At 38.8% G+C, this 17,843-nt stretch overlaps 1 protein-coding gene across 1 annotated transcript in view; it reads left to right on the forward strand.

Annotated features, from left to right (window-relative positions):
* Positions 1-17,843, forward strand: part of NCKAP5 (NCK associated protein 5) — a gene marked incomplete at both ends in the record, with an annotated part of 327,343 nt that overhangs the window by 237,545 nt on the left and 71,955 nt on the right. Inside the window, 2 exons of the mRNA XM_084209164.1 lie at positions 4,164-4,202; positions 9,572-9,691. Coding sequence (XP_084065290.1) covers positions 4,164-4,202; positions 9,572-9,691 — 159 coding nt within the window. The remainder of the gene's footprint in view (positions 1-4,163; positions 4,203-9,571; positions 9,692-17,843) is intronic.

Here is a 17,843-nt window from a genome sequence, read left to right on the forward strand (position 1 = left end):
TTAATTAGTTAATAGCCAAAAAGTCCTTTCCAGACAGGATTGTTATTGGAGATCTTAAGGAGATAAAGGGCTTTTAATGGAGATTTTAAAAAATATTTCCACTGGAAAATTTCTTTTCTGAAGGGCTCTAATCATACTTTGTTCTTACACCAGCCCCTGTTCTGGACAGTGAGAATTTCTTCAGCCCTTCCCTGGTGTGGCTCTCAGAACCTGTTGGTGTTTTTAGGAGCAGATGTGTTTCAGGAGCAGGCTGTATCTGTGTGTGCTGCAGCCCCCCTGTGCCTCAGGGACACCTGGCCAAGTGACATTTGAGTGCACAGTGTGCCCTCTGCTCAGGTGTTGGTGCCCATTAAGCTGAATATGAAGGAAGTAAAAATTGCTGTGATTTTTTTGTCTGTCTGTAGCAAAGATATCCCAGAGCTGAGTTTTTAAAGCTATTATTTTCTCTCATTTTTCTTTTTTTTTTTAAATCAGTTATTTTACATATTTTTCATTCCTATAATGCCCTACATTTAATATTGTATAAATGCCTGCAACTGTGAAATAAAAATGCATGCTCTGTAATCATTTTCATGGTAAAATTCAATGAAACTCAAATGTTCAGAGAGATTAAATCTGAAAAGCATATGGGTCAAGCTGAGCAGAGTCCTTTATGAATTTTAACAATTATTCACTGATTTTTAAAATAATTGTTCATCTCTGAAGTGTAAATGTAAAAAACTTGGAACAGTATTTGGAAAAAGGTGTCATTGAAATGTTCCAGTACTTGATAAATAAGAAAAGAGCTTATTTAAATTCAGACATACTCCATAAATGTATCTTTCTGTTGGTGAAAATTTTAATGCAAAACCCAGGATTGTCTTCCTGTACCTTTGGGCTTTGAGGTTAACATGCTTAATCCCAGTTTCCTATTGTGGAATTCAGCTGTCAGTTTACTGGTAGGTGGCAGTGTCATGGTTATTCACATCGCTGTGCCAACTGGGATTTCTGCCAAAGCTTCACCATATTCACATGCAGGAAATTATGCAACTTGGGGTAGTTGATTTTTTTTGCTGATGTTTTAAGAATTAACGAATCAAAAATGCAGAGTTATCTTAAAAAAAGAAGGCATTCTGTTTTTAAGATTTGAATAAAAGATAAATCTTTTATTTTAGTACACTTGAAATGTCTTTGTGCATATGGAATTATACATTATAGGCAGCTGTGTAAAATCTCAGTACTTGTAAAAGGCATAACAGATGTTGCATTAGGGTCTCTTTCCTTTTATTCATTCTTTTTATACCTTTTCTATTAAGACCACTTTATGACATATATTTGTAAACATAATTGCCTAAGGAAAAAGTGAAGCTGGATCTTTTATCTCTTTTATTGCAATCCAGAAAAGGAAACATCACCTAAAGATCCTGGCTATTAAGTTCAAGGGAGAGGCAGGTAGTGTGAAAGGAAGGAGTGTCACCTTCTGCAGAACAGCAGACCCAGGAGCCAGCCAGCTCTGCTCTATTCCTTGTTTCACCTTGATTAACTGCAGTTATCACAGGTCAAGTGCTTTTACAGCCTGATTTTTACTGGGATTGAGCCACAGTTATGTCTCATGCAAGTGAGAACTTCACATTTTCACATTTTCTGCATCTCAGAAGTCAGTTCCTCTGCCTTCAATGATCTCAGTTACCACAGTTTTTGGTAGTTGTGACTATCAGTTTTGTGGAGCTGGTTCATGTGGTTCATTCACATCCATGCTGTCTCCTGATACCTGTAAGTTAAAATGAAGTAGACTGGTGAGTTTAGCAGCTTATTTCCATATGCTGTAGGAGTAGAATGGCAACCTCATTTGAAATGCAAACATTTGGCTATGATTCCACTTATTGAGTGCTAAATTAATTTTAGCAACTGCAGAACATTTCACTGAAGGCTTCCCACCTCTGTTCTTGCTGCATACCAGAAATACAGACCTGAAAATCTTGAATGGTAACAACAGCACAGTTTGCCAAGTTGCTAGATAATAGAAAAAAAAAATAGCCACATTTTCCTAAAGAACCTGGTTACATATCTTTCTTTTTGAGTTCCATGGGAGCTATGGATCACTGGCAGGTACTTCCATTTAGATCCCTTACTTCACTCAAAAGCTGGGAAGTTTGTCATAAATGCATCAGCAGGTTCAGCTTTTTCCCATTTGGAATATTATGCCATTTACACTCCTCTGTACAATATGTAAAGCTGTAGGAGTCATTTTGTAGGCTATGCTGTTGTGAGTGACGAGTGCTCACTTCAAAGAACCTTTTAGTTCTTCCTTGGTAAAGTAACTCTGTGTCAGAAAGTAAAGAAATAATGTATTCGCTGTGGTTTGTTCAATTTTCAGGTGGAGCAAACAGACCTTAAAGTGCCTGCCAGGAGGAGCAGTGTCAGTGGAGAGCCTGAGAGCCTGCAGGGCAAGGCACATGGGCTTTCAAACCCTAGCATGTTTACTTCTGTTGGTCATTACTGTTCTAATATTAGTCTGTGTCTTCTGTTAAATCATAGAATAGAGAGCTATTCGTTCGGAGCGTTGTTCCACAGGCTGCCTGAAGTTAGGGACCAGTTTGGGGAAAAAAAAAATGATGCTAGGCAGTTTTATGAGTAGGAAGCAAATGTAGCTTTTGTATCTAGCAAAAGTAAATTATTTGCAGAAGTGAATTAGCTGCTGCAGCTCTTTGCTCCCCACTGATTTTACATCAGTGTTGGTGGGGGTTTTGTTTAATTTGCCAAGAGTAACAAGAATCAATGCAGATTATTTAGTGATACCTGCAAAAATTTTTACTGTAATTTCTGTAAACCAAAACAAAATCAAGAATCTCTTTTTTCTAAGAGAAGCATCTCTACTTCCTCTGCCTAAATGCAGGAGCAAAATGAAAAGTCAGCACATTGTGTGATAACATCTGCATATATGGTGTTGAACCTTCAAGTCAGACAAGGCCAACAGAAAGTCTTACCTCAGTCTTTCTTTCTTTCCCTCCTTCTTCCTCCTTACTCCTGCTATCCTTGCTGGTAAATATAAATTAGAAAGGATGTATAAAATAAATAACTTCATAAATTCCCAGTTGAATATATAGTTCTGCTAATCAATGGTGTGTAATCTCATTCAAGTCAATTGTGCTGTGTGGGGTGAATGCCTTCCAACCACATTCTGATGACAGTAGGTACTTTAATTTTCTGTGGCACTTTATGGGTCCTGCTTGTCATGATAGATGTACCATTTTGTCAATGTTTAATCAAGAAACAATTAAACTTCATGAAAACATTCAGGCCTCCATCCTTGGCTGGTAAAAATCTGCTCCAGTGAATACAGTCAATCCATGCTGATGCACCAGCCACATCTAGAGCTGTGAGAGTTTAATCTACTGCAAAGAAGGGATGACAGAAGTTGACCAAATGCCCCTCATGTCACACTGCAATTGATACAGTGCACATCTGCTTATAATGAGGACTAGCACAGAGGTAGTTGATGTGAATTTCATGTATTCTTACTGGCATTATCTGATTGAAATAATGAAAATGCTAGAAATGGTGTTGGTTGTAGATGGGAGGTGGAGTATAAAGCCTCTGGCAACTGTGAAACCCATACAGTGGATCTTTATAACAATCTTTTAACTCACTGTGGTCTGATCTGTCCTTAACCCTTTGGGCCTCACATTGAGTGCCAAAAAGGACTGCCATGGTTCTGAGCCCAGATGGAGATGAAGCACCACACAGCTGCTTGCTCAAATCCAATGGAATGGGGAGAAGAATCAGCATGAAACTTGTATGTTGAGATAGGAACAGTTTCCTTCCTGGCAACTCCCCCAGTTTATATCACATGATGTTCTGTGGTGTGGAATTTCCCTTTGGCCACTTTGGGTCACCTGTCCCAGCAATGCTCCCTGCCAGTTTCTTTTGTGAACATTCTCACTGGCAGACCATGAGACAAGATAAAAAAATGGTCCTTGACTTAGGATGAACACAATTTAGCAAAAAACCAAAACATCAGTGTGTTATCAACACCATTCTCATTCTGAATCCAAAGCACAGCACTGTCCCAGCTACTGAGAAGAAATAAACCCTGCCCTGGCTGAAACCAGGACAGGCTACAGAAGAAGGTTGTTATGCATACACACACATGATAACATATGTAAATTTGTTTCCTTTTTCAGGTGGCTAATCAGGTTGTTCAGGCTCTACTGACTCAAAAGGTAAGTTGTGATTTGGGTATTTTCAGTGTAACTTAAAGCTTGCAGATATTCATTGTTTATATGAGAGAGATGTATATATTCTTAAATAGTATACATTTTTAAACCACGTTCACACGTTCAGTAAGCAGGGGAAGTACTGCACAGGAAAAATCCTTGTAGGATAATTGCAAACCTGGCACAATGAAAAGATTCACTGTGGCTTCTACAGAGATCTGTTCTGCATGAAATCATGTCTGAAATTCCAATTTTCTGAAGTGGTCTTTGAGTTAAATGTGATTCCGTGATTTCATTCTGTCAGGGAGGGAAAGAGGGAAAGACAAACAAAATGGAAAGTTCTATAACAATAAGCTGTGAGCATTTCAATATTCATGGAATGATTCTTTGGGAGGTCTAGACCACTTGATGGATGTGGCATTATTAAAATGCTTTGGATCATTTAGTTGTAAAAAGATGATTCGGAAAGAGACATAAATGCAGTCTTTTAAAGCAGATAGTGCAAAGGAGAATATAAACTGTCTTGTCTACACTTAATGACAGGACAAGTAATAATGTTCTTAAAATGCAGCACAAAACACAAAGTTAAAATAATAAAAAAATGTCTTGCCACATGTACAAAAGTGTTCTGGATGCAAATAGTTTTGGAGGACCAGCTCCAAAGCCCCCCTTTATGGACATCATTCCCCCAGCAGGGCATCATTCAGAATGCTCCCTGCAAAGGGAAGAGTGGGAGCAGAGGCTGGGTTGAAAGTATCATTGCTCAGCCCACGATTTTTAGATGCACCACAAAGGTTTTTACTCTGGAAGAGGGATGCTGCCTTCCAGCAGCTGGAAATGCAGCTCAGAGGTGATTTGTGCAAGCCACAACATCCAGAGAAGTTGGCCCTGCTGCTGTCTGTGCTGTGTTTCTCTGTTTACATGTAGGAGTAGGGTCTGTGCATCATCAGAGGACTGCAGAGCTGTTCCTGTGACACCTGCTAGAAATATAACTTGAGGTATTTTCTAAAAAAATCCCAAATATGTGTTTCAGTACAGTTTAAATGGAAATGGAGGTATTTTTTCATGTTAATATACACAAAAACCTCATATACATTTTGGATTATAAAACTGTATGTGGTGAAATACTCACCAGAGGGTTAATCTCAATATATTAATCTCTAGTTTGGGAATATTTTGATGGTTTCCCAAATGGAGAGAGGAGCTTGCTGATTTCCTTTGCAAAGGTGTCAGACATTTTGATGACTACATGCTTCCTCAGTAATTAATCCTTCCAAACCCATAGGAACCAAGGAGTTCCTAAGGATACAATAAAAACAGATCCAAATACATTTAATAAAGTGATTTACTTAGGGTTGATGGGATTTAGCAGCTGCTTACCTATTACTGAGTAATAACAGCTAATTTAATATCCATAGAAAGAGGAAAGAGGGTACTTTTCTAAATGCTAATGAATATTAACTGTATAGTGCTCCTGACACCGTTCACGCAAGTCCTTTTATAAGAAAAGACAGGAACACAATAGTGTACAATAAAGAGGAAATTGCACTCCTCACACCAGTCCCCAAAGGGTAGATATCAGAACCCAAATAGTGGCTGGTAAACAGATAAATCTACCATCATGCAGCTGAGCACTGAGGCAGAGTCAGTCATGCCACAGAGAGATAACGCACGTCAGGAGCAGAGCAAGACGTGGAGAAAAGCTGAGAGCTTTTCACAAAAGGGAGAAGAGTGATTCTGTACAGTAGCACACACACTGCGTGGGCTTGGCTGTGAATTTGAAATCATCCCTCAAGGACTAATTTTCACTTAAATGAAGTACATGCTGTAATGGAAGGGGTAAAGCGCCGTGTGCTTGCCGGGATGTGCAAAGACTGCGATCCCACTGAGAGATTCTGGTGACACAAATTGAGTGAGCAAAGCTTGAGTGATTTGTCAATGTCACTGAATCCTTGGAATGGAATTACAGTCTTAAACGTTCCCTTTTCAAGTATGTAATTTGTTATAATACATATAGAAATTCTCTAACATGAGAGACTTTTTTTTTTTGATGTGACTGGAGAAACTATGTTAAATTGAATTTGTGCTGAGTTAACTACGCAGCGTAATTTCACAATTTTATGTAGCAAAATTCTATGGATTTCTACCACTTACTAATAGAAAATTTTGCCTCTAGGAAATTTAAGAAGTCAGATATCCAATAAAATTAACTGAGGCAAACCTGTATGCTGTAATACTGAAAATATCCATTCTTTCTCCTTCCACCCAAAGACTTCTTATATAACATGAGCTGATTGGACTGCTGAGAACTGGATTTTAATTTTTTTTTTTTTCATGTAAGACCTGGATCAGCAGCATTGAAATTTGAGCTAAACCATTCAATTTAATAATTTTGAGACCTGTGTATCTACTTCTTGCATTGTAATCTCCTCCATAGGAGTGTATTCAGGGGATTAGTTTTTTTACTCTGGGTTCTGTATGAAAGCCATATCTCCATTTTCATCAATTAAACAGAAATAAGTGAATTAAGTGGTAATTAAAGCAGAAAGAAGCATGTTCAGAAGGAGGGCAGTGTTTTTCTGGAACCCCTACTGAGACCGTTGGATCCCATTTTGGAGAAGAGTGAGTCTGGTTCACACTGAAGAGATGAAGCAAGACCACAGAGATGCTCAGATATCACTGTACTGAAACCCTAGGAGTACTTTAAATATTTGGGAGATTGCTACCTTAATAGCTAGTTGTTTTGCCCACAGGAGAGGAATTATATGCTTCAGACATTTGATAGTTGTATTAATTGGTAATTTTAGGACTGCAGGTTTCTAAACTCAGACTTTATTTTACCAGGGTACTGCTACTTTTATGTGCCTCATTTCTCCTCTGGGCTATGTGTGGCATTAGCACTGGCAGGGTTTATAGCATCTGGGTGGGTAATCTACTATCTTATATTTCACTTTTTTACAGAAATTCCAAAGTTTGAAACATAAATCTTATGGTTTTAAAACTGTAAGATAGGAAGGTTTTGGGCAGAGGCCTTGCTAAGATTTAAATTTTTTCTACACTGTTAGTTTCTGTGAATCATTTTTCCTGTCCAGTGCCCTTAGTAGTCTTGAAATGTTAAGCACTGTTATAACAGCCAAGGCTCAGCTTTAAATTCTCTGATTTGTGGAAGACAGATAATGATGGGTCTTGATGCTTGCAGTCTCTATTACTTGTAGAGATTCTTGTGCAAGACCAGGGATAAGAGGTCTCACTGACAGGAAGCAAAGCTTCAGGGCTTTAGAAATCATCAGCCTCGAGATTTTTTTGAGGGTCGTGTTGGAAGGCTCTTGCAATTTCAACTGAACAGCCACTTGACAGCCACCTAACACAAATGTTATAAAACCATCAGGAGAGAACAACTGCATTCATCCAGTATTCATAAAATCTGATACATATGCATAAAAAGATGTTTACAGTTTTCTGGGAGTCTCAAGATGAACATATTTTATTGTGTGTTCACCTCTCATAACCTCAGTGCTGGTTAGAGCAGAGACTAGAGCAACTGTAGGCAAGAATTTAAGCTACATCTGACTACAGTTTCCCCCTCTGACTTGTTTTCTCATCAAGTCAGGTCATCATGTTGTTAATGGTATTGCCAGGACAGCATATGGGGGTGCTGAGGCTTCTCTCTCCACCTTCATAGGGTGGAAAGTAATATGAGCTAGGCAATACCACAGGGCAGCAAATCCCCTAAATTTAAATAATGGTAAGTATTTTGGAGATGTAAATTTAAAAAAACAGACAAAACAACTGAGATATGGCTGCAGCTTATTATTTTTACATGTAATCTTTATTAGGAGACAACCTTTCCTGGTTTGTGAAGCTCTCTTACCTCATAATGGGCAGCTGCACAAAATATTGCTGAAAAGCTCAGTGTCAGATTCTGCAGTGTCTCCAAAATCCTCTCTCTAACAGAATTCTGAGTTCCTTCAGGTGACCAGGAAAAGCAGGTTTTACACTGAAGATAGATAGACATAGATAGATAGATAGATAGATAGATAGATAGATAGATAGATAGATAGATAGATAGATGATAGATAGATGATAGATGGATAGATAGATAGATAGATAGATAGATAGATATAGATAAATAGATAGATAGATAGATAGATAGATAGATAGATAGATAGATAGATAGATAGATATAGATAGATAGATAGATAGATAGATAGATAGATAGATAGATAGATAGATAGATAGGGATATTAGCTGTATCTGAAAGGCATTATTGGCTTGACTGGTTTTACACTCCACCTCTGCTCCTGGCCAATTTTGAATCTTTTTCATAGAATCATAGAATTGCTTGTATTGGAAGGGACCCTTGAGATTATCAAGTCCAACCATTAACCCAGAGCTGCAAGCCCACCAAATCATGTCCCCAAGTGCCAGATCAATTCATCTTTTAAATCCCTCCCGGCATGTTGACTCCACTACCCGTTCCACTGTTTGACAACCCTTTCCATAATTAATTTTTCCTAATACACAACCTAAAGCTCTCCTGGAGGCCATTCCTGAGGCCATTTCCTCTTGTCCTATCAGTTGCTGCTTGGGAGAAGAGACCAGTGCCCATCTGGCCAGAACATCCTTTGAGGGAGTTGGAGAGAGTGAAAAGAGCCTCTTTTTTTTTCCAGGCTAAACACTCCCAGCTCCCTCAGCAGATCTGTGCCCCAGACCCTTCCCCAGCTCCATTGCCCTTCTCTGCACTCCCTGCAGCCCCTCAGGGTCTTTCTGTAGTGAGGGATCCTGAACTGAACACAGCCCCAGTGCCCAGCACAGAGGGGAATCCCTGCCCAGGTCCTGCTGGCCACGCTGTGTTCATCCAGCCAGGATGGCCCTGGCCTTCCTGCCCACCTGGGCACATCCTGGGGAGACACAGCCCATCACACCAGGCCTGGCAGTGCTGGCTTGGTTGTTCCAGAGAGAGCCAGGAAGGGATCAGACTTCAGAGGAGTACCTTGAAGACACAGCACCGCTTTGAACTTCTGCTTGGTTTGGTGTAGCTCATGCATTTTACCCAGCTCCTGCTTATTACAATATCCATCTGTTAATTGCTGCTTCATGCTTTTTGTCAGCTGCAAGGTGGAACACATTGCTAGCAAAGTCATTTTTATGCTAACAGAAAACTCTGAAAAGAGGTGCCAGGTAGCTACTGTTCTTCATGACAAGATTTTCTTTAATGTTATAATGGATGATCAAAGGACCAGAGAAAATGAAGTAGCACATTTTTCTGATTTATACTACTTTCAAAGTTGTGTGTTTACTTCTTCTTAATACCATTAGAGTTTTTATGTGCTTCTGTTACCTGCTTTCTAATCTTGTTTTCCCTTGTGCTGCAGGGTCTGAGGGAGGAATGTATAAAGCTGAAAATGAGAGTTTTTGATCTGGAACAACAGAATCGAACTTTAAGTGTGCTTTTCCAGCAGAAAGTCAAACCAGCTTCTGACCTCCTCCTTCAGGTAGGAAATGGCCTTTGTAGGAAGCAAGCTATCAGCTTTATATTTCTTAAAATTATAAAACACTTCTCTTCTTTTCAAGGCTATGTCAGTAAGTGGGAAATGACAGTTGATAGATTTAATATATTAGAAGAATAACTGTTATCTGTACTCTGATCCCATTGAAACTGAAAATGTGTGCCAGTGAGCTCTGATATTGCATGGAAATCTGGAGAGAGGAGCACACCTGCAGAGTAACTTACTTTTTTAGATGATTCTTGGCTATGATAAATGGAATGATATGGGTTCATTATCCCTCTGCAGGGGAGAAGCTCGTATTCCTTAACATCCTGCTTGATGGTGAACAGTGTAATTTCCTGTGAGGAGACAGCCCATTTATTTAACTTTTGCCATATGTGATACTGTCCTGGTTTCAGCTAACTTGCAAGGGTTTAAGTACATCTTCACAGGCTTGCAGTGATTTTTTTTTGCCAATGTTTTATGGGAGGATGTAGCTGAGAAGCCAACTGACCCACGTCTCACTCGTTTGCCTTTCTGGAATACTAAGAGGTGTTCCAGTATCCTTCTTCATTTGGCAGTGTCTGTTACTGTGAGTGAACCCACCTCTTTGTCATCCTTTTGCAGAAGAATTGCTTTGCAGAAGCTCCAACAAATCTGACCATGAGCTAGGAGAACAGCAGATGAGGACTAATTAGAACTTGCAGGACATGTCAGCTACATAAGTGATGTTAAATGTGTGTCTTACATCCTCACTGCTCTGCATCTGTAGCTCAGAGGAGAATGTGGCCCTTGCAGTGTTGTCCAACAGCTGAGGGCTGCTGATTCTGCTCAGGGTGGGCTGGGTTTTGTGCAGAAGCACATTCTGCTCACAGCTGATGTTAAAGGCAAGGGGATCTGCATGCTGAGGCAAGTACTGCACTGACTGAGGAACTCTAAAGCACGGGCAGGGTGGTGCCAGTCACCATCACAGGGATCTGCATTCTTCAGTTTTCCTCAGGTTCTGGTTCCTCTCTTGATTTGGTGTTGATTTGTGTTGCTGGGTCAGGACCTCCTCTGTCCTGGTTTCCTGTCCCTTGTCCCCTGCTTCCTTTCCTGGTTCAGCTTTCACAGACCCCTGCACAGAGGTCTGATTTATCTTCACCCATTCACAGTTTTGACACGTCCACCACAGCATGGATCTTCATTGCTCACTTCTGCTTTTGACAGTCTCATCAGCTGCTCCTTCTTCTCAGTTTGGGGTGGTTTTTTCTTTCTTTTTCCTGTTTCCAGAGGGTCTGACTCCAGCTGATGTCAGCTTGGGGTTTGATTGCACAGAAGTCACATGCTGCACATTCATTATTGCAGGTGCAGTTCCTATTCCCAATTCCTTGTGTGCCAACAGTAGAACCAGGTTATTCTGGGAATGCTACAGTGGGATCAACACTTCAACTTGAGATCCTTGAAACTGGAATGTGCAGCAGCTCTGTAAAAAAAGTTGAAAGAGATGAACCTGCACCAGGTGGAAGAAAGAACCAAATGACCTGAGACGTTTCCCTGAGGGATTCAGATTATTTTACATCATTGTTCTTGCACAGTTTGGCAGGAGCAAATGTACATAGATTTTCTTTTCCCCCCTTTTTTCTTGATTTGTCATTACTGGCCGAGGACAAAAGGGAATTAAGTTCATTCAGAAAGTCCAGATCTCCCTGGAGCAAAATTTGCTGCTATGTGTGTTCTCTTGCTGTCAGAAGATTTTTAACTCACTAGGTGAAAAAAAAAAACAGAGAACAAGTTGCAATGTATGTTAGAAAAGGAAGAACTTCTGCTAAAACTCTTCATATGTCCTTTTTTACCAAAAAAAAAAAAAATTCCAAACCAAACAGGAAATATGTGAATTTCCAGAATTTTAATTATCCTCTAATTATACTCCAGACTCGAATGAATGGCATGTAGTCTGTGATCTTGCTGTCTGAGATACAACATCTGAAGAAGGATGTTTTCTTAGGACTGAAACTGAGCAAATACTGTTGTGTGCCTGCATAAAATTAAAGAAAAGTTTGCATTATGTCTCCTTGGAAGTGCACACAGCCCAGATTTAGAGCAGGAGATAAATATTGGTTTAAATGTGTGGCTCTACAGAAAAGTTATAAATATATGCTTAAGGACATTCCTGTTAGATCATGACCCCAATCAAGGGAGTGGGCAAATTCTGCTAACTGGGGGTGGGGGAATGGGGTGTTTTCACCTTTCCTGCACTCTCTGACACAATACAGTTCAATTTTATTTAGTGTTGGTCTCATCCTAGGACTAGCCACACTCAGTAAAACTACAAATTTTGAAGAATGCCATGGTAGAGGGCACAAGCTAAAAATAAGTAACGTTAGCTACTTTTTCTGCATATCAGCATCTGTGATTTCATTGTATATTAACATAAAATTGTTCCATAGTTGACATGAGGAGACTCTTATATTACAGAGTAAGCTTATTTTTAAACTGCAAACATTTTGGCTTCTCAAATTTCAACAGAAATATTGATTTCTTTTTTAAAAAACAAAATTTAAAGGTAAGTGTAGATTTCACCATTGCCCTAGGTTTTTGTGTATATGATTGTGTATATGATTACATGATTGATATGTCTTAGATATCAGATCATTCACATCTTTTTTCTAGTGAATGGATTGGTACAAATGTTTTAAATTTGGCCTGCACACCCCACCAATTGCACCCTGTTGGTTTTGCTCATGCCTCTCACACAGTTCAAAAGAAACACTCATTTTGCTACCAATTAAAAAAAAATTAAATTCACGTAGTAGGTTTTCTGTGACTGCCTCAGGAATCCTGCACTGTAAAAAATGTGTTAATTGTTAATTTTTCATGCATTTGCATAAAGTGTAAGTGCTTATGAAGTTGAAGCCCCTAATTTGAAGCAATGTGTGTTGAGCTTGGGATTGTGTGTGTTGCCATGTGAGTTCTCTGCTCCCAGGAATTTTGGTGTGCTTGCTGCCCACAGGGAGGGACACAGATGCTGTGTCACTCCTGGCATGAAAAGATAAGTAATGCAGTCTCTGATGCAAAATTTGAGGAGGATAAAAAGATAATTCAGTCTTTTTTCTCTTCACCTCTGATACTGTAGACAGTTTTAAGAGCTACCCTCTCTTTCTGGGGGCATTCTTTGCAGCTGAAGTATGTGATTTACAGAGGCAGTACTAGAATAGATAAATAAGGAGAAGGCTGATTACCTTTTTTTCATTATTGTTATCTTATAATACTCTGAAACAGCTTTTTTAAAATGATGAAGTCTTGGAAAAGTGTTTTGTGTCAGCACCATCTGAGAAAGAGCAATAGTTATAGTTAAAACCTAGCACAAAAGAGCAGATTCTACCAAAGCAGCCTTCATTTTTCTCTGTTAATGTGGTTGCTAAAAAGATATTAAATTCTGCCTGTCATAGCAAGAGGGGCTGGGAAAGAAAACCAGGAGCTCCATTTTAGTGACCCACCTTGTTCTTCACCTGCAAGTGGGGCAAAGTGCTGGGGATAATAGTCAAAGATTTAAAACTGAGTAGAAGAAAACCAATTAGAAGTGAAGAGAGAAATCTGTGGAAGTGGTTTACAGGAGGATGCTGAAAGGAATAAGACAGGGAGCAGGGGTTGCCTTCTTATAAATATCCCTTTTTAAAAAATTTTAATATCATATAGCTCTGTTTACATAAATTCAAGATGTTTGCTGGATGAATTGATCCCATGGGAGAGGTCTTGCTTTTACTTTTCACCCAGAAAGTTGTCGTCACAGGGAATTTTTATAAACCATGCAAGGTTTTTCAGTGAAAAGAGATAAAAAAGTGGCAAGCAGCAAAATTTATCGAGTTGATTTATTTGATTAAATAAGTAATAAAATTTTCATAGTTGGAAAAGTATAAGATAATATTTCTAATAACAAGATTTACAATATCCCTGATCCTAAGCTATATTTTCATTGCCATTTTATTTCCATCATAAAAATTCTACTTTATCAGCCCCGGAACCAAGCAGGGAGGTCTCCTGAAACATTTATTTTCTTCTTGTGTTTCTCTGGCTGAATTACTCATGGACCATCCACACTGTTTAATATCACACCTAAAATTTTGCCTAAAATTCTACAGCACAGAGTGTTGAATTCTCAGGTGGTCAAGGTAAATAATAACTACTTTGTGATGGCTGCATTGCTACGTGCCCTTTTAAAAACCTGATGTACCAGACAGAGCGTGGCTGTACAGGCTGTGATGGAACCTTGCACAGCTGAGCAGGAAGGGGTAAATTGCACCAAAGACATGATTATATATGGGAAGAAGAAGAGGGCACTCAACTGCCCTAAGAGCTGCCAGAAGGAGATGGAATGTCTGGGCTCAGAGCTGACCTCTGGTGCAGCCATCCTTAGGCATGATGAGGTCTGAATGCAGGAGGCTCAAAGTGAAGTTGCATTGCTTTTCATCAATGAGATGTGCAAGGTTTAAGTGTTTCAGAGAGGAGGGGTCTGAGGGTTTGAAATGAAGCCTAAAGAGGGTCACATGCTGTTAGGGAACAGTTTGTCAGCATTCCAAGGGATGTTTCAGTGTTGTTATATGCTGGGGAGCAGTAGGATTTCCTTCTCACAGAACTCAGGTGCCTGCAGGCTCTCAGGGGAGCAGGCAGACTTGATACCAAATCAGCAAACTGTTTCTCAAGTTGTGAACGTCCTGCAGCTGACCTGCTTATTTGCTTATTTCACATTTATTCCCCTGTATCCATCAGATTGTCAGGGCACTCCTTTCTGCACATCTTCAGGAAAGTTCCAGCTCTGTCCTTTTCTCCTCTGTAAACATATCAACATAAATAAGTTGTGGCTGCATCTGTAGTGAATATTTCCTTACTCAGAAATCAGAACTGGTGGCTTGAAGGAGAGATTAATTCCAGATCTGCTAATTTCTTCAGCAGTAATTAAATACTGCTTGCAAGTTAAGACAATCTCCAGGGCTGTATCAACAGAGAAGAAGGTGATCACATAAATGTAAAGCAGGTTTGAGATATATTAAGTTAAAACTAGTACAATAACCTTTATCCAAGGATTACATTGCTAGCAGAACCCCTTTTAAGAAGTGTATGAGTGGATTTTATTCTATTTAGGGTTCTCAAAAGATTTCAGGCTGTTGCCCTGATGGATTAATTTCTGCAAATTAATGCAAGGTCAAGGCTACCAATGTGCACAGTTACTGTACTGAAGATCCTACCCCAGGATCTTCATGAGCCTCCAACCTTGCAGCCATGAGAAATGGTGAGAATGCTTCTATGTATCACAAATCAAGAGCATGGAACACTCAATCTTTTTGAGACTTTTAACAACATATTAAAGAACATTCTTCATGTGAGGATGGTGATGTCATTATTTCCAATCTTGCATTATCTCAGTAAACTGTGATCTAATTACTATTTGTTCCATGTCCTCACTCACCAATAATATCTGAGAAGGCAGAAATATAAAACTTTGAATGTCTGTATTTCATCTCAGCTTAAATCATCAACATGTAATATAATACATTATAAACCATATTTATTGCTTGCCCCGTTTGCAGCTCCAAATATATGCTGGAGAAATACTACAGAGATAAAATATTTAGGAGAGCCAATTGGTTAGGTAAATGGGTGACCAAAAAGTCAGTGATGAGGGAAAGAAAGGAAACATCCCCCTTATGGAGAAACTCAGCCTAATCTCCCTAAGCCATGATTTCTAGTTTTGGATGCACAGCAGCAGCAGCAGCACAATACCTGAAAGAATTTGGTGGTGTATCTGACATGCAGCCAGCCCTGGAAGGAGCTCCCAGATTTGGCAGGCTGATAAAGGAGCACAAAAATGTTTGTTAGAGATGGTGGAGTGAGAGGAGAGGTGGGACAAGATCCCTCACAAGAGACCAGACTAAAGCAAAGCACAGAGAGGGTCAGTGGAGAACAGGATTTTGGTGTAACTGAGGAACTGAGATCAAGCAGCCTGATAGGACTGCTCCATCAGTAATTTGTGTTTTGGTGATTTGCCTTCTTGTCAGACTGTTGTCCCTTACTTCAGCAATCCAATTCTTCCCAATTTGCTCTCAAACAAAATCAAAACATTAACTTAAGCTCCTAGGGCATGTAGTTCTGATGAGAATGATAATGCATTTAAGAGGAAATTACCCCCAGCTGCCCAGCATTCCTCTGTCCAAGTATTTTAACTAGCCTGGAGAGGTTCCACAGAAAACCAATGTCAACACAAACATGACATTCTGTGATACAATTTTAAATAGATAAATTTCAGCTACTGAGTCTAAAAATGAGCCATTTCCATTATCCTGATAAAAATAAATTGCTATAAGTATAGCAAAACCAGCAAATCAAATGAGCAAATAATCTTCAGGAAAGCCACAAGTGATCCTTGGTGAAGTATTTATGAATGATTTGGACTGAGGAGAGCAATATTTTTCAAGTTTTGAAGAAATGTGGAGTCATTATTCAAGAGCAAAGAGAGTATTTCAGAGTAAGCACATGTCAGGAGAATGGTGGGGCTGTACTGATGTGACAGGCCTGGACAACAAAAGTGAGATTTTACTGCCAATTTTTAGACAAAGAAAAATAAGCAACTGACACTGAGTCAAACAACAATTTTTCTTTATTCTATGCATATATTTTTATTATCAGTGATGAGCCACATGATGGCAGGAATCCAATATGGCATTTGAAACCCTAAGCCAGAATGTGAATAGAATAATTAGGAACAAGAATATTGTTCATGTTTTTTCCTTTATTCCAGGTATTCCATATAGGAATAAATTTTAAAAAGGAAGGAATTCCACAATAGGAAAGACTATTGCTGCATTCCTTTCCAAACCTGCCCTGTGCTTCACTCTTAATAAACATTTAAAAGACATGCTTTTTATTCCATGCAGTTCTATTTAACCCACAGTAATGCTTAAATTGTGGCTGCTCTTCCAGCCTGTTCTGTTTGTTTAATATATTAACAAAATTTATTAGCAACTTTCCATGTGAATCCCTGCATAAATGGTCAAGTGTAAGTACAGAGGCTGCTCAGAGACTGGTTGGGAGCTTAGTGAAAACTCTGAGTCGCTCATATGTTTCTGTTTTGTGTGACCAGTACATCCATGTGTTGTCTGATATGTTTCTGGTTTTGCAGTTTGCAATTTATTTATTTTAATATATAGTTGTTGTATTTAAGACAACAGTCACTCATTCAGATTTCCTTTCTAAATGGAAAAATAAATTTTCATGGACGTTCTGACAGCAAAAATTAGCATGGATCTGTTCTAATGTTATCACAGTGTGTGATGTGGTACCTACAAGCCACGTGTTGCACATAAAAGTGCAAGTTCATATCATCAGGTCAGCTTTTAGAGCCCCCCCTATTTTGGATTTCACAGTGGAATAAAATAGTAATCTCTGCAAGTCCTGCTTAAATGCAGTGTGCTCAAACAAAAGGTGTGCAGGTAATTGTTTTCTCATCATGGTGCATATTTCACACTCTGTAACTCTCAAATGGAATACCAAAAGAATGTATAAAATTAATTCCAAGATTTAAAGGGCTCTGTCTTGTGACAAAGTGGGAATCTATTGAAATTCTAAAGCACTACAGAATTATAAGCTTTATTATTACAGATCTATGATTTTCTTTTTATTGTGCTAATGGAGTTAAGCATGTAGTTCATTTTTATTTTCATAAAACTTTGAGATTTAAAGAAAGGATAACTGTGCAAAAGCATATATGAAACAAATAATAGATAAAGGATGAATTTCAACTGTTATTACATGCAATACATATAAAACCTCATTTATATTTTGCTTTATTACTGTGTTTTGTTACTGTTATTTAAATGCAGTGGCACTTTGAAGATGTGAAGCAATACAGAATCATGGCTCTTTTTACTGAGAAGTAGGTGTGCCAATAAGTGATCTGCTTCATAACATTTCAGCTGTTCAGATTATATCAGGCCACTGTGAATTGATAGTAATGTAAAATTACACATTCCATCAAATGAAACAAACTAACATTATGCTAAGTGGGTTGAAGCACATAAGGTTACTCAATAGGTATTTTCTGTTGCCATCTGTTATGGAAAAAAATACTTTTCCTCTGATATACTTTATATTTTTTGTGTATTTTTACAGATACTGTACGTAG

The sequence above is a fragment of the Fringilla coelebs genome, assembly GCF_963513975.1.
Source record: "Fringilla coelebs genome assembly, chromosome: 7".
NCBI lineage: Eukaryota > Metazoa > Chordata > Aves > Passeriformes > Fringillidae > Fringilla > Fringilla coelebs.